Genomic DNA, 23,109 nt, shown 5'->3' with positions numbered 1-23,109 from the left:
TTTAGTCCACATGCTCATGCCAGGAGACACGCAGACACGCCGATTCACACGAAGAACAAGGTACACCATTCGTCATCAGAAAGAGTCAACTTTAAAAGAACTATCATACAGTTTTGGGCTCGGGCGACAGGCTCGCGATATCCCTGAATCGGTCCAGCAATGGCAAGAGTCTAGCGTAGTGTGTGCACATAGGAAAAATAAGGCACCACCCCCATAGTTTCCCTTCGCGTAACACAGTCCGTCCGCCTGCCTAAAATGCTCATCCATCCAGAGAGCAAAGAAGATACGATTACAGGAAGCCCTTTGGTTATCTCAACGCCATCGTCCGCGTTCATTGAATTTTAAAGGCGCCGGTGAGTAGACCCCACCAGCCGCCAGATACCTCATGCCGCCAAAAATAATAGACCGGGGATAAAACTGTGTGGCCCTATCATGTAGCCTCGCTTGAGGCACAGAAATCCAACCACGTTCTGGTGTCCTCATCTAGAATCCAAAGCCAGTAGGCTGGGGAGCGAAGCCGTTTGTCTGACCATAGGGCGCGGGAGGAGCGCCCATACCGCCGGGACCGGCAGTGATCATGAGGCGGTTGCCGCCGAGAATGGGAGTGTTGGTCTCGTCCTTCTCCTGCTCCTTCTCCTTGCTCTTGCGAGCCTCGTTGTCGGCCTTGAGAGCGGCCAAGTCCTTAGTCTGCTGGCACAACATGTTGATCATGTAAGGCATGGCGAAGTCGGTGAGGCCGCTGCGCCAAGAGATCTCCAGGACCAAGTCGGGGCGAATGAGCTCGTAGCAGGCGTAGAGCATGCCGACGTAGCACTCACGGCTACCGATATCGACGAACTGTGACATGTCAGTATTCAGAAGCGTAGTCATGTAGGGTGAAAGCAACTTACGTAGCGGAGCAAGTCCTCCACGACATCAGTCTTGCCTGAGATGGCGGCCGTCTCAATGGCATCCTTGAAGAGCTTGTCCTGCTTGGAAAGAGCAATGGACTTCTCCCAGCGCTTGTTCTTGCGGTAGATGCTGGCAGCGATCTGGCGGAAGAAGATCAAGTCGTGCTTCTCCAGACGAGAAGCAAGGTCGACGGGGTCGTAGTTGTCGTAGTTCTCCACAGAGTCGCGAAGGGTCTTGTAGTCCTCCTCCTCGATCAACAAGTCGTTGATGGCGTTGTTGACGGTGCGCTTGTTCTGAGTCTGGACATTGACGAGGAAAGGCTTGATGAGCGGTAGGTTATCGCTCTTCTCGAACATCTTGACAACACGGTTGACGTCAATGCGGGCAGTAAGCGACTGAAGGAGATCGGTGAGCAGGGACGGGTGCTGCTCAAGGTAGAAGTTGATGGCGCGGTAGTAGATCTCCAAGTTGGCCACCTTTACGACAATCTCCTTGAACTGCTGGTGCTCCCATGAGTTCTCAGGGCGCTCAATGACCGCCAGAGCAGCGTTGTCGAATTCATCGTAGTGGTAGTAGCAGAAGACCAGCTCGGGCCAGAGGTTTGCCTCCTCGCAAGCACGGATGATCTTGGGCAGGTTCATTCTGCTCCAGAAGAGCTTGAGGTGCTCCATCAGGCGCTCCGGGTGGTACTTGGACAAGGCAATGCCAAGCTCGGTGAACATACCCATGTGGGCACGCTCAAGGCCAAGACCCTGTTCCAAGACTCCAATGAGCTCATCGAAGTAGCCGTTGCGCTCGTACTGCTTGACAAGGGTCTGCAATTGCTCGGCATCAACAATGAGGTTGAGACCGCAGATCTGGGCAAGACGGAACTCCTTCTTCTCGACGCAGGCCTCGTGAACCTGCTTCCAGACCTTGATGTTGTTGGCCTTGCGAGCGCACTCAACGGCAGCCTGATACTCCTCGAGGTGGACGAGGGTGGTTGCCAGCTTGGCCCAGTTGGAGATGCTGGTGAAGAAGATCTTGGAAGCCTGGTACAGGCCTTGCTCATACGCCTTGTCTCCAGACTCCTCAATGTTGGCAACGTTGGTACCGCGAAGGAAGTCCTCGAGCTCGCCGAGCTCATCCAGACGAGCGTAGCAGAAGGCGAGAGCAGTGTCGATGGCAGGCTCGCGCAGCGTTTTTCTGGCCATGCGAAGGTACTTGATAAGATCCTGGTCCTTGCCGGCGCGGGCAGCGGTCTCGATAACCTCTTCGTAGTTCTTGGGGTCATCGGCCTTGATGTAGGACTCAATAGAGTCGGTGACGCGCAGGCCATCAAGCTGAGCCTTGGCGACCTTGCTCCAAACCTCGGGCAAATCGACCTCCTCGGCGTAAGCTTGGGCACGGTCGATGCTAACGACGTTCTCTACCAAGACATCAACAGCGGAAGTCTTGTCACCAGTCTTCTTAAAGATCTCGAAAGCCTCCTCGTGGAGACCGACGTCGATACAGGCTGATGCAATGTCCGGCGCGCTGAAGTTGTCCATACGGTGGATGTAGTCCATAACTTTACCCTTGTCGGCCTTGGCAGCGGTGAACAGAAGCAAGTTCTGAAGGTTAGTGTTGTCACTGAAAGGTGATGGCTCGAGAACAATCTTCTCAAGCAGTTCAATGAGCTCAAGAGGAAGATCGCAGGCAAGGAAGGCGGCAACAGCCTCAGAGACCTTGGAGGGATCGGTGGACTCGGGAACCGCGGTGGCGGTCACTTGGTCAATCACGGAACGGCGATGAATGTTGTTCTCGCTGAGGACAAAGGTCCACAGCTCGCGGTCAGCCCGCTCGAGCAGGTATCGAGCTTGGTTGCGGTACATGCCGTTCTCGTTGGTAATGTTGACGAGCTCAAGGTCGTTCTGACCCTTGGAGTAGGCGATGAAGGCAAGGTTGGGGTCACGCTTCTCACAGTATTTACCGACGCTGAGGGTGTCATACTGGTCGTTCTCCTTGAGGAACTTCTCGGGGTTGTTGTTCGAGTCAATGTAGATCTTGGCAAGAGCGTTGAACACGGCCTGCTGCTGGTTGCCGGCAGCGAGGGTTGCCTCGAGGAAGGGAAGAAGAAGTTTGAGACGGTTGCGAGACTCAACCTCGGACACGAGCTCATCGATGGGGATAGAGGCGGGGTTGACGGTCGACAGCAAGTTCTTGATGATGCTCTCATCGCAGTCAACATCCAACAGGCCACCGATGACAGCGGGAGTCCGGCTAGGGTTGACACGCTGGACGTAAGTCTCGATGGACTGGAACTGCTGCTGCTGGTACAGGTAGAGAACCAAGTCGTGGACGAAGTTGAATCTGTCGCAGACGATAATGAGAGGCAGCTGCTCCTGAAGTCTGGCTTCCTTGAGGAAGTTCTTGACCTTCTCTGCGTTGTAGTAGTTGCTGTCTCTGCAAATACGCTCAACCTCGTTGAACTGGCCCATCTTGGTAGCAGACTCGATGTACTTGAAGTGAACATCGGGGTCCTCTGAAAGGTTGACAATGCTGCCAAGGTAGTAGAAGAGACCCTCAGCAGTCTTGTACTTCTCGAAGAGATCAATCAGGCGCACGGGACCCAGCAAGTCGGAGTACTTAGTGGCGATCTGGACCACCGCTTGCAGGTTCTGGCGGATGTTGTGCTTGATCATGGCATCCAAGCAGTCCAGAGATTGCTCAACGGACAGCTTGCCAAAGAAGCCGGTCAACCAGTCGATGTTGAAGTTAGGGGTGGCCGCAATGTTGATAACGACGCGCTTGACGGCAGCGGGGTCCTCGTAGAGCTCCAATGCCTTTTGGGCCAAACCGGCCTGTTCACAGAGTGTTGCGATGCGAGTCTTGTCAAAGTGGGAGAACATGTCATTTCCGAGGATAGCATCGGCAACCTGGGGAGCATTCATCAAGTTCATCTCCAAGAGACGAGTCTGAAGATGGCCCTGGTCAGGTCTGTTGTCCTTGAGCGCATCCAGCAAGAAAGCCGTGGCTTGCTGAATCATGCCCTGAGACTGGAAGATGTCAACCACTCTCTCGATATCGACCAGGGAACCGCCCTCGTTGTTGGCCAAGGCTGTGGCGAATTCGGCACCCTTCTCCGGGTTGACACGAACGATGTGCTGGAGAAGTTGGACGTAGTCGGGTTGGTAGTTGGCCTGGGAGGCATAGGGCAGGATCTTCTCGAATTGACCCGTCTCGGCAAAGCCAGCAACAACCTTGTGAGGAATGTTGGCCTTGAGATAAAGAGTGAGGGCCATGTTCAGGTCATGAGGGCGGACGAGGTCACCGAGTCTCTCAGACGCAGTCAACTTGCCCTCCTTTTGCCATTTCTCCAACAGGTTGAGACGGTTCTGAGCGAGAACGGGCTGGGCAAGCTCAATAGACTCGTGCTCGTTCAGGGCACCCTTGTCGAGCAAGAGGCCAAAGTATTGCAGGACAAAGGACATTTGACCAGGTTGCTGGGGGAGCGACTTGAATCTCTCGATCGTCTCGGCGGTTCGAAGGAATTGTCGAGGAGAGTTGGCCGCGATCTTGGCAGCATCCATGAACTGACCACTGTTGAAGAGCTGCTCGAATTGACGAGCATACAGATTATCAGCACCGGGGAGGCCAGCTCGTGATGCCATCTTGATAGCCATATCGGTGTTGGCCGGGTTCTGGAGGAGGTAGGGGATAACGTTGGCGTCGTCGATCGAAACGAAGAGCACTTGACCCTTGCGGTTGATGCCCACAATACCGCGAGACTCGTTGTCGGGGCAGGTGGTGAAGATGGTATCGCTGGAAATTCGGTTCATGAAGATGCAGGCGGCGGTCTCGAGGTCGTAGACATGAATGAATCCGTACTTGGTGACCATGAAAATGACACCGTACTTCTGCGACACCTGCATAGCCACGGGGAAATCGCTGACGGCTTCGGGAGGGAAGAAGATGTCGACGGCCTTCTTCTGAAATACGGGGTTTGACTCGGCGTGATCGACCTCGACGATGTGAAGCTTCGCGCCAGTAGCGGTTCTCACAGCAAAGGTGAAGAGCTTGGTGTCAGCGGGAGCACCCTCCAGGCGCAGCGAGCCGAAGGCCGCAGCGTGACCCTCAATGGCCTGGCTGATGCCACGGTCCTTGGAGTATAGCTGCATGGCACCAACAACGCGGCCCTGCTGTTGCGAAATACCAACAACTACCATCCACTTGCCCTCGGCGTTGGTACGGTAGTTGATGATTTGGCAACCCTAGTTGGAAGTATTTAGCAGACAGTTCGGTGACATGCGAAGGATGAAGGAAGCATTGAACTCACGTTGAGGTTAGCATTGCGCTTGAAGACCTCGACGGGCTGGGCCTGACTGGGGTCGTAGACGTCCCAGTGGTAGACTGCTGAATCTGTAACCAGGCCCAAAGTGGTCTCGCTGATCCACTTCCAGTACTGGACGTCCTCGTTCATTGTGGTGGACTTGAGTTTCGCCTTCTTCTCGAGATCGAAGATCTGCAGTGTTCTCGATTGCGCCTTGAGGGCGATGACTTGACGAGTCCAGTGCATGATGGCACTGTCGGCCTTGATGGGGCGCCGTGTGACATTGTTGCCGTTCTTCAGGTCGACGATGACAACTTCGGGTTGGGCAGCTTCGTTCTTCTTTTCCCGAATACAGACATAAGAGTCTGACTCGAGTGTCTGGCGGAGAACAAGTCAGTCATGATGATGCCATTGAGTAGGAAGATGGTCGGGGGGTGATGGCTCACGCAGGAGTTGAAGCCGATGGAAGCGTCCTCGACACCGGCAGTCTGAAGCTGGATCAGCTCCTGGAACTTGATCGGTAGTGGCGCCATGACTGGCGTTATATGTGACAAGAAGCTTCCAGAGACCAAGTTGCGCTCCTTAGCTGGGTGGTGTCAGTTCGCGGATTCGAATCGGGCAGCTGATCGGGTGTCGCGGGATTTCGTGGATACGGCGACGTGGATGTCGTGTATTTGTTAGAGAAAGGAGTAGGAGCTGGGGATAGCTTCCTTGCGACCCGACTGAATGCGCACAAGGCAATTAATACAGGGAAACAAAGAGCGGTAAAGAGGAGGCGTAAATACGGGGTAACGATGCACCTCGCAGTGATGACAATCTGGAGGGCAAACGGTGATGATGGTGTTTTGTTTGGGTCGGCGGTGGTGGTGGTGATGGTGGGAGGAATGGGAATGGGAAAGATGGGTACGGGATACGTAGTTCGCTTGTGGTGAGGTGGAAGGTTGGAGATTATTTTAGGTGCAGTACCTTACGTTGCCTGTTCGGTTCGTTCCTGCCAGTTCAGTGCCGGGTTGTTAGGTGCGCACTGAACCAGGTGCGCGACGCCTAAGGTCTGTGGTTTGCTGCCAGCTTTCCACCCTCACTGCTTGCTGGCCAGACGTGCCAGGCTTGCCTGCTCCTGCCGGTCCTTGCTGTCTTCAGCCAAGTATCCACCCGTCTGGACCGTGCATCTGGCTCTTCAACCTTCACTGGCTGGATGACAATGGGCCTGTCACGTGGCTATCTTGCTGAGGTGTCCGTTTCCAGGTTCCTAGCCGGAGGCATATTTGACCGGATGCGGGATGACATAAGCGATTGACCACCTCCCAAGTCCGGCGACCCGACCTGCCAGGCCCCGGAGCCTCCCTTGGGTTCCGGATACCTTGAATATGGAAATATGGCAAGGTAATACCCAAGTACTCAGGTGCTAGGAAGTCAAGGCAAGGAGAGTACGAGGAAGTCTATGCGATATTCAGAGCCCTGTCCCCCATTTCACTATGAACTACTCTGCACATATTCCAGCCATCTTGCAATAATTCTGTTACACTCGCAAATTCAACGTAATTCACTATCTGCCCTTCCTTTGTAGAACATCTCGACTCCAAGCTCAATTAATCACTCGTATCTAACATTGCCATGCTGGCCACGAGCTTGTCGACATTCTTGCGTTTGATTGGTACTTCACAGCAAAGCATAGGCCCGAAACATTGAGCAAGTGAAGGTTGGCTGGGACCGCCGCTAGACCGGGGTCAGCCACTTCGAGAAAGCTCCGTTGTAGTGAAGCGTTGAGCCTTCACTTTGTCTCCATCAGGTACGAGGGGGTCGCTATAATGGTAGGTGACAAAGCTCCAACGGACAGGTGGTGGCGGGCTGCCCGGGAATGTTATAGAAATGTTATAGGAATAGGGTAGTGGGATGCATCTAGTCGATGGTACTATTAGTGCCTGGCGCAGATCTATGGGAACCGCGAATCAAACTCACCTGCGATAAACGAGCTGATCTTTGTCCTGTTTTTAAGCGTCTGGACCATGTGCCACCTAACATCGGCTTTGAAATGTTGACTCTTGCCTATAAGATCGAGACAATGTTTGATGATAATCGGCCACTCCTCCGGGTCAGCACCATCCCATATCGTGTCAAGTCTGGCGGAGCCTGGGCAAGGGTCCACGGGCTCGACTGGGCTGATGTCCAAGTGACGCAACCAGGGCTTAACCATTGCCTGCGCAAACGCATGTCTAAACCCCCAAGGGGCGCATCGTTTACGCTGGGCAAGGAGTTTGTACAGGTTATCAATGTGCCTTTCGAGCAGCGCCCTTCGGTCCTCTAGCAGCAACTGTCGCAAGTGAAGAGATACTGCGCGGCGAAAACGCACAATACAGCGAAAACCGAGCTTAAATGACAATTCGTTGGCGTGGATGAATGCGGTAATCATGTCGGACACCGATCGAACACGGGCATGCGGATGTTGAGGGAAGGTTCCCGTCATGAGGAAGCTCATGATGAGGCCAAATGCATCAGTATATTCACATAGAAACTCGTACTCGAGAGGCAGCGGCTGTCCCTCCTTCCAAGGGTCTCGTCCTAGGCAATAAATGGGAATGTTTCGAAAATTCTGAGCAACGATAGGCTCCGGAAGAGAAAAGCGAATCTTCTCCGTAGCTGAGGTAAATTAGACCGTGAGATGCTCGGCATTATACGGAAACCAAGATCTTGAGAATCATTAGTTTAACGCGTGACTAAGGTATTACGCAGGCATAATCGACCTACACTAGCCATGAGAGGTGACCAACGTCTATGTTCTCCATGTGATCGGGAGACGTCTACGAAGAGAGTCAGACGCAATTCCAGTGTAGATTGGCGGGCGAAACTTACCTTGACGTCAAAAGAAGCTGCGCTGAGCTTCAAAGCCCCTGTATCGGGGCCAACTCTCTCGTGCGGGCCGAGGGCCCAGTCGTAGTTGTTCTCGGTCAGATCATCAGGGTACATATTCATGTCGTCGGTGGTGTTCTTCGATTCTCCAGTAGATTGAGGCATGGCTGATATGACATCTATAAAATCATCGAAAGGCACAAGGGAAGGATGAGGCAATTATAGTGGGATTCATCTTGACAACTTGGCGATTGTAAGGTGTTTTAATGCTCGGGAAATGTCCATGGTAAGACGGAACAGAGCAAACGTGGGGTCGGAAGAATCTAGAATAGAGCTTTCGGCGAAATCCAAGGGCGATTAAGAAATGGCTGATCTGACGGCGAACTTCTTTCATTGAAGTGGAGGGTTTCGTACCTAAGTCTCTATCTCACAAGTGGATCGAAGGACTTTCTACAATATTGTAGACGAGTCGCCTGGTCCTGAGACCTGGTATCTGCGTCCCTCAAGGCGAAAGCTGCCCGTTCGGATAAACGCCGTGCCCATTATACACAGGCCAACTACGAACAAAGGTAAGACGGAATGAAAGCCCTCCTACATAGATGCAATATGTTGCGTTCTCAAAGCGCATTGGCACCTGTCACTTCACTCTGGAACCGTCGCCAGCTATGTACGACAACGCGCCAAGGCCACGGGCTAGTCCGGTTACATGAGCAACCTCCAGGCACCGAGAAGCAGAGCGGCGAAACCGGTACACACTCCCATGAGCCACTGCAGCGTCTGGAACTTGACCTGTTCGAGCTTCTCGCGCAGCGCCGCCACCTCCTGCTCAATCTTTGTCTCCGTCTCCTTGATCTTGAGCTCCTGGCCGACAGCCTCCTCGCGGATGCGACCCTTCTCCAAGTTCAGGTCCAGGCGGACGCTGGCCTGGGTCCGGCCGATCTCATCACGCAGCCGGGAGCTCAGCTTCGCAATGTCATTACCGAGCTTCTCGTGGGACGCGCGCGTCGTGCTCGACTCGGTGCTATCGGCCGACAGGAGTTCGGAGCGCAGCTTGGCAAAGTCGACCTTTTGCGTGTAGGTTGCTTTGGCGGCGTCTTCGCGGAGGACCATGGTTCTGGTGAGGTTCTGTATGCTGCTCTGCTATTAGAAGGATGTATGCTGAATGAGGTCGCCGTCGCATACCTTTCTTGTATTACATCGTTCAGGACCTTCATTGTAGCCTCGGCCTGCACCTCCGTGAAACCCTCGCTCTTCATCCGCTGGACGAACTTCAAGGTATCAAAGTGGTGGTCTCGTTGCCTTGAAGGAGTCGCATGGAAGGACCTTGTAAGGCCCGAACTTGCCAATATCGAGGCGCCCTCAGTCTTGAGGCCATTGCTGCGGCATCTAGATGGTATATTCGACTCGTGGAAAGCACTGGTTCGGGTGTGCATCCGACGGCGCGAGCTCGGAGGGAGTGCCGAAACAGGCCGCATGGCGTGGGATCCTGTCGCAGGACCAGTCCAGCTGAGTCTAGGAAGCAAAAACCTCGGAAGGGCGTCAACGGCCATTGCTGTTGGTTTGGCCATCTTGTGTGTACGTGCAATTTTGTCGTGTTGGTGTTTGAAGAGGCAATCTCCAATCCTCAGTCCCAGGGGAGATTATCTTGGTGCTAGCAGCACGGGCGGGAGATTGGGAATGACTAGCATCCAGTGACGGCATGTCGTTGCAGCTGACCCACTTCTGAGCGCAGCTTGCCGAAGACCGGCCGCGGGTGTCAAACACTTGGAAGGCAGGAAGGCAGGGGGGGCACGCCGCAAAGGAAGGACCCTTTTTTCCTTTCCTTCCACTCCCAGTCTCCTTCGTGCCCGCCCATTTGGGTCATCCAGTCGGGTCGGGCTGATTGGCTGCCTGAGGCACGGACCATGCCAAAAAATTCTCTCGCGGTCGCCTACAAAACGCCGCCTGCGCAGCGCAGCTTTGCTATGTTTTCCTCCTTTCTTCTTCATTATTGAACAACGCAAAATAAAACATTCATGTTCTCGTGAAAACAATTGTCTGTTGAGAGGTTCGCTCTTTTGCTGGACCCAGGACCATCGGACATGGAGATCGAAATGGAGAAGGAAGCGAACAATCTTGGGTGCGGTGCCCCTCGGCCTACGGGCACGTGAGGGGGACCGCAATGATTGAGCGTACATACATTCGCCGATCGTAAATATTTTGATGGCCGCTCTTGATGAGTAGAATTGCCTGGCCTGTAACCTGGCCCATGTGACATGCGCCGGCTTACCGGGTTTCTCAGATCCTAGAACCTTGGCCTGTTGAGTACGGTGACAGCTCAATCTAGAGCACGGTTGGAGATCAAGCCTGCTCAACGCAAGATATAGCTTTCGCTTTTTCCTAACGCGATTATTGATCTCGCTGGAGGCGATGCTCAAATTCGTTCCCAGAGCACTTGCCACGAGCTCGAAATTCATCGCTGATTCCGTCTGGCACTTCGTCTTGCTAGCAGACAGGATGTGATGTACATCCTGATTCCATTCCTTCTACACGAACGAGACGAGCGTGTCATTGACAATCCAATCGCCTACCCCTCTTCACCTCGCTGGTACGATGACCGTCAAGCTTGAGGCCTGGTCACCTTCACATACCTTAAGGTACCTGAAAATGGCGTCGGGAGGTTCTTTCCTCCAAGGCCTATAATCACAAAACAACAGACGACATGCTGCGCATCATCAGCAGCAAGTAGCCTATTACTAGGAGAGGAAAAAAGAGTGTGTATGTTCGTGTTTGTACTCGGGTCATAATCGTTTTTGTCCATTTTTTTTCTCTGTCAACATTGTCTCATGGAATCCCGGCTGGATGGCCAAATTACGAAAACATTCCACATGAGAGAAGTGTGGCTCCATCAAAGTTGATACGTAGATTCAGCAGTAGTTGCTGTGAGAGTCCCGTGAGTCAACCAACTCCCACCAGGATACCAATGGAACAGAGGATGCCGACATACCTCTAGGCAACGGCCTCCGGCAGAACGGTCGCAGCAGCCTTCATGGCCTTCAGATCGCGAAAAGCCTTCCTTGCGGGATCAGCCGAGCGCGTCCAGCAGTCCTGGTCGTTGCCCGTGCAAAAGGTAACAGCCTCCACGGTCTGATCGTCGCCTTCCCGTTCCTCACGATCGACGACATCGCCCTCAATGACATCAAGAAGTGCCTCAGCCGCGCGCCTGGCAATTGCACACGACGCACCAGGCCGGTTACACCAGCGTCTCTCGCCCGGATGGACGCCGTCACCACCACCCGTCTCAACATCGCGCATCCAGCCGGCTATCAGATGAATTTTCCTATCGCGACAAACTCCCTTTACCTCCACGGCACGGTGCGAGCCGGTTTCTGTTTCGGTCTCAGGCGTATCGTCTGCAAAGTGGCTCCCGAGATCCAGCCCGCCATAGTAGAAAAATTGATTGTCCTGCGAGGAGGCAACGACGATGGCGAGCTCGTTGAGCGCGCTTGACTTGGGATGCGGCACCGCCCCGGGCGTGGGAGGCTAGGACCTGCGGGGAGTCGCAGTCAACGACGAAGTCGTCCATTGCGAGGGCGACAGCGAAGGTGGCGGCTGCGCGTTTGACTTTCCAGCAGTCATGACCTACGGACTGGCACCAGCCCGTCTTTCTGCCTGGCTAGGTGAGTTTGTATCTGTAAGGGTTTGCTTCCGGGAGGGCGATGGCGTCGGCGGTGATGGCCGGGATGGCGAAGAGTGAGAGGTACTTCGTGGTTGATGAACTGTGCGGAAGGGCTCGTGGGGAGTCTCGTTGGTTGTTGTCCGAAAGAGCTGGTCTGATTAAGGCAATATTGAGCTACCTTGGTTGAGTTTCGGACTCATCGAGATCTCCAATGCCTGTTGCTTGTCTGCTCGTTTGGGTGTGAGTTGTAGAGAGCGAAGAACGGGCAATAGAGTTGGATCTATGTGTCGTCTTTCTAGATGAGTATTCGAAATCTGTGCTACACATCATCAGTCGTCGAAGTCCGGATGCCTTTGCCATGGTTGATGATGTTCTTCAAGGGAGAAGCGTCTTTTCGTCTTGCGTTCACAATTTTTGCTGTTGAGAAGTTCTGTTCTGAGACCTCGTCCGCAGGTGTTTGGTTCTTGCAATGGGGAAAAACCAACAAGAGACCTGTGTCTTTTCCTCTTTTTCTTCCCAGGGGATACAGAAGGCAGTAAAAGGTCGATTAATGGCAATCATTGTGAAATTCCTGCGCGGTACCAGGCTAGGCATGAGGAATCTCGAGCTTTGATGGGAAAGCCGTATAGTCCGGGTTCTGATGGCATAGCGATACCTAAGAGAGTCTTTCTCGCAATGAAGTTATAAGCTCTGGATACATGAAGCAGACAATGGCTGATATTAGGTTGTGATATGGAAGCGACATGGTGGTGCTAGGCCGGCTATTATTTGTCACAGCTGTGATGTTCCTGAACTTTCTCAACGAAGGGACATGAGGGAGCAAGTTTGGGTCAGACGTGTGTGTCTAGACATTTCTTCGATCAAGTAGCTGCGTCCTGATTAGTTGAGCCAATGAGCGGATTCCGGACCACATGTAACGACACAGGTAGTCTAGGGATTGGGCGTAGGTGAGATTGAATCTATCAAAGGAGCAACGTGGAGGACTCGTCAATTGGTGTTGAAGTATAGAGACAGGCAATGAAGTCGGGACCGTGGAGTTGGCGATGCGACTCTCAGGTCATACATCCACGTTCGACGTGAAGGGCGGAGCCTCACCAGCGTCAGCCTAGAGAAGTTGTTGAGGCTCTCAAGTGTTTGATACCGAAAGCCATTTCAGCACCTGTGCCATCGAAACTGGATTCCTTATTCTTTCTCCTTCTCCAAGTTTCCAAGACCAAGTCAAGCAATGGCCCGATCCGATATGAACCAAAACTGTTCCAGAGTTTCGAGATCTTTTACCTAGGTTTCCAAGTGTCACCGTCACCGTCCCAACCCTTGCTTCCCCGCGTTATCCATCCGTCCCACCAACATCCTGGGCCCCTGCCTAGCGGCGCGCGTCCGCCGTCAAGGGTTCATCGGGGACGACCCATTCCAGGTTCAGATAACGGATCAGGGTTTCCATCCACTGAAGCACACCTTCAAGTCTCCGAGATCACGCAGGTCCCTTTGTCCAAATCTTTGACGAAGCTGGAGAAAATATTGGAAAATGTTTATTCACGCAATGGCTACTGAATACTCGAGGTGGTAGAAGTAGGCACGTTACCATGATACGACGGAGCAAAGTCTGATGATCTAAGCTCTGGACTCATGTCTTCCGGTACGGACTCTTGCTGCGGCGATGGCAACTTTCGTTTTGGTCGAGGCTCCAAGGGGGACTTGAGATCTGTATGCAGACAGAGAAGGGCTTGCTAAAGAGTGAGGCCCTCCCTGATCTTCCGGTGCCATCTTGGCCATCGAGCTCTCGGACTCTGGCTAGCCAAGCCTGCCGGGAAAAAACAACATGCAAGCCCTTCTTGAACCGGTAGCCTGGCTTATTGGTGACGATGACTGACGGGACTACCGCGTTTGATGAGGCTCCTCTTGACAGTCTTGTGGTAATACCTTCCCTTTTGCCTGTCGCGGACAACAGTCATGGAAGTAAACAATCATGGTAAAGATGGCAGACCTCGAAGAAGGGTGGTGAGACTTGATCATAGGCTCCAGCCGCTCGCTCATTGTATTCTTTCTCCTTGTTCTCATGTCTGTGTTCGATCCCGCCATAAGATAATGGCTAAATGAGACCGAAAGGCATGGGAGCGGACTGGTTCGTGCCTAGCAGTACGAGCCCGTAGCATTCTTCAGCCTTAAAAGTACCAACGTACACTGTTGAAGGCTCACGAATTAGTCTTGTCCTGATGAAATATCACCGCAGGGTGTGCGTGGTTGTGATGTCATGTCCGAGTCTTCGACTTGAGAGCTGTTGCCTACCAGAGGAAGGCCAATCTTGCTCATCCTGTAATTGGACCACTACCAAGACCTGACCCTTCAGACACATAAATATATCTGATGGAGCTTGAAAGCAACTCAATTCCCAAACGCATGAATGAGCTTGAAAAACGTTTTGCGCTTACAACGAGGATAGCGGCTCGCCAAGGTCGCTGGGAAGAGGCGGAATCTTGTATGCGATGTTGCACAGTGAGGAGCCATGAACATGCCTGGGGCTCATATATCTGGGGCTGGGAGACGACTGCATGTGCGATGAAGACGGATACTAATAAGTTGAGTCTTGCTTCTCTCAAGAGAGCGTGCAGAATGTCACTTATTTTGCTTGAGATGGGCAATCTGACCCGCAATGAAAAGTGTAGCATGAGCCTTCCACACCCCAGAAGTATCTGGCTTTCATATCGGCGGCGGCAACGAATATGAGCTTATCTTCCATCCGGAGTCACGACAGCTCGGGACGAATGCGTGCGATGAGTTCAAAAAAGCCTTTGGCAAGTCTCATACCCACCGGTAAGCATGGGGAAATGACTTGGTAGTGTCTTAATTGCTACCTGGTGGCGGGAGTGCAACCACATCTGATATGGAGGAAATTTGGCTGGAGGGGAAAAAAGACGCGTCGCGCTTTGCTGTGTGAGTGCTGCGTAGATAGATGATGGCGTTGATTTCAAAGGGGGGGTGTCTAAGAAGATGACGATGTCAGACCTAAGCAGGCCAAGGTAAGTTCCATTGAGATTTAGCGCGGTCAATTGCTCGGAAGCTAAATTTGGAGTCGAGTTAGATTGAGATTGCCTGTGGGATGGATAGGTTAGTGAGATTGTGAGCACACCGCCAGTTCTGAAATCTCCAACGACTCCAAATTGGAAGGTCCAAGAAGGAGGCTCCAAGGCGCGGGCAGTCAGGGAGCAAGGCAAGGTAGACCCCAAACGGCAGGAGGTTCGGCTCCGGAAATTTACACGAAAGAAAAGTCGCACAGCCGCAGACTCGAATTTGAGGCTTGTTTGCTGGACTAGGTGACCGGTCTGTCGTTGTCTACGGAGTGAGGTAGGTAGGCCGGATTTGAACAGGACAAAAAAAGGACAGTCCCGAGCGTCGCACTACTTGTGTCGTGAGACGAGCCTCATTGCTAGTGCTTGTCAACTAAGGGAAATGGAGGTTGAGCTAGCATGAAGTCGGTCAATTGGTTTCGCTATTGGGGGGTGAGGCGACTGAGGCGAGCTGTGTTATGATGTATGTATGCTCGAAATGGGGGCGAATTCGAATTGCAGGATGAGATCATCAACTGTGGTGTCGCTAAGTACAGTAGCAAAGTACCGGGAGGTGTAGGTAGGTATCACGGTGCATGACCTCACCTCCAGCGGGCGGCGGCAGCGGCAGGTATTTCGATAACCGCCAAGTGCGACGGTTACACTACGGATAAGACTACGGAGTACACTGACCTGAGTCAAGTTCCCCAGATTAAGTTCCGAATCCGCCATGTCTTGTTTCTTGTTCGGGGGTCTCAAAGGAAACTCAACGTTTACTTACCCCAAATTGTGTGAGGTTATTGTAGCTGTGTTGATGACAGGACAGCTGTGAGTGCCCGTGCCGGATGGATCCCCAAGGCTTCACCAACATGACGACACCTCATGCATGGATATCGGGATGATGAAAAGAAGGGTATAGATGTGTTAGGATCTTGTTACTGTAAGGATGATGAGATGCTGCTGCTTGCACGTGTGTGGCCAACGGTCAAGCGCCGATCATGAACCGGTCAGGCGGTGAGGTGCATGCATTTTGGTGGGGCGGTGTCGCGGGCCGCCAATGCCGTTATTTCTTGTCCGCTGTGCTGCTGCAGTTGCTGCTGCTAAGGCAAGTCACTGCTGCCCTCCACCTGCCTGCGTTACTGCGTAGAGGACGGGAATTACTTGCCTTTCCCAAGCCTCCCCCCATTGCCCCCCATTTACCAGTGACCACCACCCCCCGGGCCAGTACTTCCCCATTGCGATTTGCGGCTTGAGCTGCCCCCAAGCTTCTCTAGGCCAAGGGCCCCCCAAGGAAGGCCCCAACCTCTCTCCACGACCCCGCAGTAATTTACATGGTGCCAAAATCGTCATCCCGATCCTCTCTCTTCTTTCTCTCCCATACCTTACCTTACTCTCCGTAACTACATTTCTCTCCAACATTCCAACCTCTGAAAAGTTGTAGGAGAAACACCAAGACATCCAGACAAAGGAGACTCTCACAATACCTACGATATCTACCATGGCTCCATCAAAACGAAAAGACCCCAAAGCATTTCCTACGCGCCAACTGGCTGTTCTTGGTACGCCCATCCCCATCCCCATCCCCATCCTCTCTTCCAACTTTCCCCTCCGTCTCATTCTCGAAAAACTCAGATAAGGTTTCTCTTCTTCTTATCAGCGCTGTCCAGTGCTGCCATTCAATGGACTTCACTGCGACTGTGGGCTAACATGCGCGTCACAAACAAACAGCGATATGTCGATTCTCCGAGCCCATCGCCTTCAATTCAATTCTGGCCTACACCTATAAGATGGTCAAAGATCTCGGCATGGAGGAAGACGCCGGTTTTTACGCAGGTCTCTTGATCTCCGCCTACGCCGTCGCCGAGGCCATGACCTCAATGGGATGGGGCACCCTGTCCGATCGCATCGGTCGCAAACCCGTCGTGTTATTTGGTCTCGTCGGTGTCGCCATCTCGAGTTTGATTTTTGGTTTCGCAAAGACGTATTGGGTCGCTTTGCTCGCCCGTTTTGTTGGTGGCGCTCTCAACGGCAACGTTTCCGTTATGCAGACCATGGTGGCAGAAATGGTCAAAAATCCCGACCATGAGCGTGAGTCTCTCTCTCTCTATGCCCGGTGTAATTATCGGCGCAAATTGCGGCGAACGACAGCGTACTGATTTTTTTTTGGTTGGGGAACAGCCAAGGCCTACGCCGTACAACCCTTCGTATGGACACTGGGCGGCATTATCGGCTCTGCCATGGGTGGTTTCCTCGCCCAACCCGCCGTCTATTACCCTTCGGTCTTCTCTGAGGATGGTATTTTCGGCAGGAATCCCTACTTGCTTCCGAATCTCGTGTCCATGGCAGCAATCTCCCTGGCCGTCTTGCAAGGTGCTTTCTTTTTGGAGGAGACTCTCGAATTCGAGGAGGACGATGACCTCCACAATGGTCGCAACAGCGTCGCCGTGGACGATGATGACGCCGTCGATGAGACCACGCCTCTGCGCCGCGCACCCATCCGGACCTTCAACCCGCGTCGTTCCATTTCCACCAGCCATTCCCGACCGCGCTTCGCTGAATCGAGCTTGCCTTTGCCATTCGAGCACGACTTTGACCTCAGGAGATCCTCCTTTGGAACTGTACACTCAATCAAGGTCATACCCGAAGACCTCCGCCAACACCTTCTGAACTCTCGTGCCCAGGCGACGGGCCAGAAGAAGGTCAAGACGTTCAACAAGACCGTTGTCATGCTTATCATTGCCTTCATCATCTTCTCGTATCACCAGATGGCCGCAGGTACTCTCTTGCCCACGTATCTACTCGACGATCCTTCCGATATGAAGCATCCGCGTGGACACCTCGATTTGCGTGGTGGCCTGGGATACTCCCTCCACGACGTCGGTGTGTATCTGGCCATCAACGGTGTCCTTGGACTGCTCATCCAGGGCCTCATTTTCCCCATCTTTGTAGAACGCGTCGGTGTTTGGGGTTCTTTCATTTCCATGATTATCGTATACCCAACTGCATATTTGCTGCTGCCCTTCTTGTCCGCCCTGCCTGAAAGCCTCACCGAGGCTGGTATCTGGTTCTCCCTCATAATGCAGAGTTTCTACGGTATCATCATTGGCCCCGTCACCCTTATCCTGATCAAGAACGCAACGCCCACTTCGCAAGCCCTCGGAAAGGTCAATGGTGTCGCCATGTCCGGTGCCTGTCTGGCGAGAACCGTCTCCCCGCCTCTCGTGGGAATCATTTACAGTTTCGCTGGTTCTGCTGCCGCCTGGTTTAGCTGTGCCCTCTTCGCCGTAATCGGACTGATCCAGGTCATCTGGGTGCCCAAGAAGCACATCGACGTGGACCATGTGGAGATTGACAATGCCATTTCGAGACGTTTCTCTGTTACGTCTATGAGGAGAGACAGCATCGAATCAACCCGTGGCCGCCGCTCGAATGGCGTTGTTTAGGTGGATCAAAACGAGACTTCGAAATGTCTGCACCAACCGGGGCGAGGAGGAGTTTTCCAACGACCATACTGAATTTTTGGCTTCTTTGACCCTTCCATCTTTCTCATCATACCATTGTTGCGTTCTATGGCATTGGCATATGTGCGAAGCTGTGCGACAACATTCCTCATTTAATGAGCCTTTTGGTAACGGTCTATCATGGGGTGTTTTGATATTTATCTGATCTTGTTTGTTTTTGGTGTTGATATACGCGCTCATGGTCTTATGAAGCTTTATTCCAGAATGGAATGCAGGCGTTCTATATATACACGACTCTTGCTTTTTTTGTTGGACAACATTTACGAATGATTGTTTACCTCGCGGGAGTTAGTCACGCATACGAATTGACTTTATTCCATCCCTTTCGATGATCGATCCTTCATACGGCTCGGACGTGTTTGCGGTATGCGGTATGCGGAGAACAGACAACGGAACGAACCCTGGCAGCCGTGGATATCAGATGGTCATCTGGATACACAACGTCGGCAGAATTTCTGACGCAGTAACCGCGCTAAAGTTTAAAACCATGACCGCATAAGGTCATAGCTTTTGCGATAAGGTGGAAGCTAGCTAGGCACAGCCCGTGCTAGTGGATTCGGTGTTTGTTCTACTCAACCGCGGGGAATGTGAAGACATGTGAGAGGCTAACATATGGTCAGTCGTGACGTGACTTAGAAATACTCGACATCATGACAAGGAGCCAGTTGTTTCTTCAAAGATGGTAGTGCATAGTTTCTTATACTTGGTGTCGAGATGTTTATTAATAGTATGTTAGATATATTTGTAGTACCACAAGTCGGCAGTGTGTGAGACATTTCTTTCACTGGACAAGTCTGGTCAGTGGTGCAAAACGTGAACGTAAGTCTTTTATTTCTTGTCTGTTGCTGTCGGTTACAGATTGTCCATGGTTGACGTTTTTGAGTTGCGATAATGCAATCGATGGTAGTGATGGAACAACGGCTATAATCCATATATAACGCAAGAGGCTCAAAGCACCAAGTGGGCTTTCTGTGGTGGAACACCATGGAGCAGAAGGCAGAAAGATGCGGTATTATGACAATTTTAGTAGTTATGCTTTTATAAAACCGTATGTATCCGAATGTGGTAGAAGGACAGGAGAGGCTAGACGAATCGATTTTGTGCGAATATTTATTGCTTTGGTCTCGCTGAGTAGACTATTAAGAAGAGTCTGATGCAAGCTATGTTGCGCTATGGCTTCTACAGAGTTCCTCGTCCTGATCCAACTTGCTAGCCGATCTCAAGTATATATCTTTCCACAACATTATTTGTATCTGTGTGCATTTCCCAAAGGCTTCAATTAAATCGCTCAAGTTAAGAATCTCTGTAACTTACCGATATATCAACCCAGACTTTTCTCGATCCAATTCTTCACCAAGAAAGAGCATTGATCTTTGATAATTGGTACAAGACGCTGGCTATCTTACTCTTCGAATCCAGCGAGCAAGCCCCAGACTGAAATCCATTGCATAGTTTCAAACCCAAGAGAATGCAGACTGTTGAAAACCAGACAGTCTGATAGGATGGAGTAAATATTTGCATGTCGCTGGTGAGCGTTTAGAAGCTGAGGTTTGCCAAGGCAAGTCGAATCGCTCATGCGGCATCCCGCCTTCGGTCTGGTCTCCACCTTAACCTGTCACCGTGGAGCATCGCGATAAGGTTGCAACGGAGCAGATCAATGCTGCTGTTCTCCCCGTACCCAGACCAGGGAGGTATGACAGGGGCAAAAATGCGACAGTCATGCCTTTGTCTTTCGACGGCATGGGTATGGCCTTCCTGCCTTGCTCAGTTGTCGAGTTATGGGGAAACGAAGGTTCGAAACCCCATTGAGGCCTTGAATATTGCGAAGAGGACGTCAAGTTGAAGAAAGGGACATTTCTCGAAGGACCAGCTCCTTCGAATCCCCTGTTCTAATCAATAATGCTAGACAACACGCTTGCTAATTCGCTCTGGATAGAAAAAAAGAAAAATGGTATCATGTAAAGTGCCTCTGGTCTCCCTCTCGTCAACTCTAGTCCTCATGGTTTCCTCAAACATCCTGCTTCCGCTCCTTATCCGTCGGATCGGTCCACGACTCGGGCTCACTCGGCGTCGCAGCATGCAGCATCCTTCCCTTGGAAACAACACCGCCCGGGTCGAGTATATTCTCCGTACTATCCTCCGGCTTCGTCGTCAAGCTCCCGCCGCTCACAGACGTCCCGTCCACGTCCCGGTTATCGATCCCCGTGCCCAGCGGCTGCATCCCGCTGCGCTTCGTGCCCCACGTCTGCAGCGCGTATTTCGAGCTCTTTGGCCTCGAGGCACCGCCGCCGCCGCCGCCGGTGCTGCCCGCGTTGCGGCTCCGCTCGGCGAAGTACTTGACCATGGGCGCCAGCGTCGGGACGCAGGAGATGATGATGCCGATGCAGGTCTCGACGACAGACCACTGGATTGATTTTGCCGAGTCGAGGTAGTTTACGAGGTTTTTGATGGTTTGGATTCGGATGGCTTGGATGATTGTAACGAAGATGCCGAGGATGAAGAGCGCGAGGAGGACGATCTTTTTGCGTTTTTGGATTTGGGATTTGAGGATCACGGGGAAGGGGAGGAACATTCTGTAGTACACAAGTCTGTCATCAGCAAAAGGGTTCTCGGGAGGTATTGATACCTTTACACACGAGGGGTGCATGATGGGATTTGGCACTTACATGATTACGTCAAAGACGATGGTCAGGGACGAAAAGGTTAGGTAGAATGTGATTGCGTCTACGCAGTGGCCAACATCTGCTGGGATCGAAGGATCGTACTGCTTCTCGATCTGGTCGCGTGTTGCCCTGTGTTAGTCGACACATAACCTCGGCAGACGGGGGGGATGCCGAAAGACTTACCGGTGTGCACAGGAAGATGAAGACGCACATAAAGGCAATGTGCCCCATCGTACAAGCTACCGCCACGATGATGGTGCCAATCTTGTAGCCGCCGGCCGGAAAGAATCGCAGATAAGAGAACAGCAAGCTCATCTTGAAGCCCCAGATGCCGAGGACGTAGCTAAATGCGCATTGTCAGCTGAGTCCGTAATATCTTGTAGTTCACCTTGTATGCTGTAACTTAGACGCTGCGAGCTACTTACAATGGACCGCCAATGAATTGAAGCTATTGGGACAGTTAGCAAAGGTAAATTCTCCAGTTCGTAATTGTTCTTACTTTGCCAAAGGGAAGCACATTTTGCGGAGGCATGTCCTCAAGTCTGGTGATTCCCAAGCCCCATTTTGTCTCTACATTTCGGTCAGATTTGAGTCTGGAACTAGCTCAACGACAGGGCTTCCTACGAATTACACTGCAGACTGTGTAGCCGCAAGCTCCGAGCTACAAAATTTTGTTAGTACTCAAGAGACAGGCAAAAATAAGAAGAGACTTCTGGTGTTGACTTACCCAGGAGACGACGATCACCCAGTCATCTAGAGATTTGCTTTGTTAATCTTTGCCCTGTGCGATAGACCCCTGCCTGGCATTCTTCGAGTCCGATCCCACATACCGTAGCCAACAGCCTTGACCAGCGTTGTCCGAACATACCACCGCAAACATACCAACAAGAGCGCAATGATGGTAAAGGTCAGGCAAACTGCCGTTATTCGTGGTCCATCGGTCGGTACATCGTCAGGCGTGTTGTACGTCCAGCCAGTCATGATTGGGTCCAGGAGGTTCGGTTGTCGACGGCAAAAACAGCCCAGTAGAAAGGAGGACGGGGACGGCGAACAATCAAATCTGGGACCACTGACCTTAAAGACAAGTATAGGACAGCCCACACTAGGTATACTCGCACTAGTAAGAGAGGTAAAGTCCATTTTTGCTGCCCTTCTTCTTTCTCCACGTACTCGTAAAAGCCCGTCTCCGAACCCAGTGGTGTGGCAGACCCTTGCTGCATCACATCTCGTTGCGGCTGCGGCACTGCATGTGTGAGGCGTCGAAATTGCGCGAGTGGCTTGCTGAAGAGATTCGGGCTTTCCAAGTTTCTCCACATGTGCCGGGACGGTGATTGACGATTACCTATACCTCCCCCCCCCCTTCCCCTTCCTTTTCTCTATCCCGTACCTTACTTTGTAAGGATACGCTAGGCTCACCGGCGCGGCGCCTACGAAGATCAAAGGGAACACCCAGCCGGGCGGGAATCATGCAGCAGCGTCGTTTCGACGGTGGACTTTGTGTGCGCATTTGCCGCATGCGTAGTCACTAGTCGGCGAAGGCAAAGCTTAAGCTCGTGGCTACCATGCGGGGACGACAAGTCCTGAGTCCTGACGTTATGGCAAGGTGTGACATAGTTTAGCGTCGGCGGTGGCTTGTTGGAATATGGCTTTGTTCCTGGAGATCCGGCTCCGAATTCCAAAGAGCTCGCCGAACGGCGCGCGTTGTGTCTCAGTCACAGAGACTTGGACAGAGACAAACACCACGAATCACACCTTGTCTGGATCTGTGTCTCGACTCTCGAGGGGGCGGTCATCCCTACCTGGTGGTCACTCGCCTCCAGGCGGCAGGCCTGGCTCCCCCAAGATCGTGTGTCTGTGAGATCCTCGCAATGTCGCGAGACTATGCAAAACACACCATCCAAGACACTGCTCGTATCCCTCACGCCCATCGATTTTCAAACTTTCGCCTCGCTTTTCCTGGCCCGCGCAAGGCCTGGGCCAGTGGACGAACATCTGATCGATGATCGATCAAATCGGTTCCCCAAGAAAGCCCGTGTTCCCGCCCTACCATCCATTGCACGTACGACGATACGACCGGAGAGGGAGGGAAGAAAAATAATCACCCTAGGAAGCTGGGGTTCGCAAGCCCGGCAGGGCATAAAAAACGAAATGAACCACAGGGCCGCCTTTTGTGATATCTGATCTTTACAGAGGG

General features: G+C 52.4%; 7 protein-coding genes across 7 annotated transcripts; 1 reads left to right on the top strand and 6 right to left on the bottom strand.

Moving 5' to 3' along the window:
• Nucleotides 1-483: 483 nt before the first annotated feature.
• Nucleotides 484-5,715, bottom strand: BDZ83DRAFT_752026 (uncharacterized protein; the record flags this gene model as incomplete). The annotated part of the gene is made up of 4 exons (XM_060514135.1): nt 484-837; nt 891-5,123; nt 5,189-5,560; nt 5,629-5,715. 4 exons carry the CDS (start codon nt 5,713-5,715, stop codon nt 484-486), a joined length of 5,046 nt encoding a protein of 1,681 aa, XP_060365080.1.
• Nucleotides 5,716-6,853: 1,138 nt separating this feature from the next.
• On the bottom strand, nt 6,854-7,743 carry BDZ83DRAFT_315660 (uncharacterized protein). Its single transcript, XM_060502334.1, has one exon. The coding sequence runs from the start codon at nt 7,656-7,658 to the stop codon at nt 7,116-7,118; it is 543 nt and encodes a 180-aa protein (XP_060365079.1). The 5' UTR covers nt 7,659-7,743; the 3' UTR covers nt 6,854-7,115.
• Nucleotides 7,744-7,829: 86 nt separating this feature from the next.
• BDZ83DRAFT_752025 (uncharacterized protein) lies at nt 7,830-8,194 on the bottom strand (the record flags this gene model as incomplete). Its single annotated transcript, XM_060514134.1, has 3 exons — nt 7,830-7,869; nt 7,928-7,980; nt 8,033-8,194. 3 exons carry the CDS (start codon nt 8,192-8,194, stop codon nt 7,830-7,832), a joined length of 255 nt encoding a protein of 84 aa, XP_060365078.1.
• Nucleotides 8,195-8,731: 537 nt separating this feature from the next.
• On the bottom strand, nt 8,732-9,597 carry BDZ83DRAFT_577238 (uncharacterized protein; the record flags this gene model as incomplete). The annotated part of the gene is made up of 2 exons (XM_060505000.1): nt 8,732-9,161; nt 9,212-9,597. The coding sequence occupies 2 exons, from the start codon at nt 9,595-9,597 to the stop codon at nt 8,732-8,734; spliced, it is 816 nt and encodes a 271-aa protein (XP_060365077.1).
• A 1,420-nt stretch (nt 9,598-11,017) lies between these two features.
• Nucleotides 11,018-12,372, bottom strand: BDZ83DRAFT_730638 (uncharacterized protein; the record flags this gene model as incomplete). The annotated part of the gene is made up of 2 exons (XM_060512850.1): nt 11,866-12,372; nt 11,018-11,513 (listed from the first exon to the last, which is right to left on the bottom strand). Exons 1-2 carry the CDS (start codon nt 12,045-12,047, stop codon nt 11,018-11,020), a joined length of 678 nt encoding a protein of 225 aa, XP_060365076.1. The 5' UTR covers nt 12,048-12,372.
• A 3,751-nt stretch (nt 12,373-16,123) lies between these two features.
• BDZ83DRAFT_315606 (major facilitator superfamily transporter) lies at nt 16,124-18,377 on the top strand. Its single transcript, XM_060502333.1, has 3 exons — nt 16,124-16,290; nt 16,460-16,819; nt 16,910-18,377. Exons 1-3 carry the CDS (start codon nt 16,230-16,232, stop codon nt 18,172-18,174), a joined length of 1,686 nt encoding a protein of 561 aa, XP_060365075.1. The 5' UTR covers nt 16,124-16,229; the 3' UTR covers nt 18,175-18,377.
• Nucleotides 18,378-20,125: 1,748 nt separating this feature from the next.
• BDZ83DRAFT_620857 (uncharacterized protein) lies at nt 20,126-21,950 on the bottom strand. Its single transcript, XM_060508219.1, has 8 exons — nt 21,746-21,950; nt 21,643-21,668; nt 21,540-21,576; nt 21,415-21,485; nt 21,341-21,363; nt 21,099-21,258; nt 20,919-21,028; nt 20,126-20,825 (listed from the first exon to the last, which is right to left on the bottom strand). The coding sequence occupies exons 1-8, from the start codon at nt 21,894-21,896 to the stop codon at nt 20,261-20,263; spliced, it is 1,143 nt and encodes a 380-aa protein (XP_060365074.1). The 5' UTR covers nt 21,897-21,950; the 3' UTR covers nt 20,126-20,260.
• Nucleotides 21,951-23,109: the final 1,159 nt, after the last annotated feature.

Source organism: Colletotrichum acutatum, assembly GCF_030867785.1.
Source record: "Colletotrichum acutatum strain CBS 112980 chromosome Unknown BDZ83scaffold_45, whole genome shotgun sequence".
NCBI classification, from domain to species: domain Eukaryota; kingdom Fungi; phylum Ascomycota; class Sordariomycetes; order Glomerellales; family Glomerellaceae; genus Colletotrichum; species Colletotrichum acutatum.
This window is presented reverse-complemented; position numbering and strand designations above follow the sequence as displayed.

Coding starts and splice junctions, on each gene's coding strand:
- BDZ83DRAFT_315660 (XM_060502334.1), bottom strand. CDS start 7,658: ATGAGCTTCCTCATGACGGGAACCTTCCCTCAACATCCGCATGCCCGT.
- BDZ83DRAFT_315606 (XM_060502333.1), top strand. CDS start 16,230: ATGGCTCCATCAAAACGAAAAGACCCCAAAGCATTTCCTACGCGCCAA. Junction 16,291..16,459: donor GCGCCAACTGGCTGTTCTTG/GTACGCCCATCC, acceptor ACAAACAAACAG/CGATATGTCGATTCTCCGAG. Junction 16,820..16,909: donor CAAAAATCCCGACCATGAGC/GTGAGTCTCTCT, acceptor GTTGGGGAACAG/CCAAGGCCTACGCCGTACAA.
- BDZ83DRAFT_620857 (XM_060508219.1), bottom strand. CDS start 21,896: ATGACTGGCTGGACGTACAACACGCCTGACGATGTACCGACCGATGGA. Junction 21,669..21,745: donor GGTCAAGGCTGTTGGCTACG/GTATGTGGGATC, acceptor GCAAATCTCTAG/ATGACTGGGTGATCGTCGTC. Junction 21,029..21,098: donor TCATCTTCCTGTGCACACCG/GTAAGTCTTTCG, acceptor ACACGCGACCAG/ATCGAGAAGCAGTACGATCC.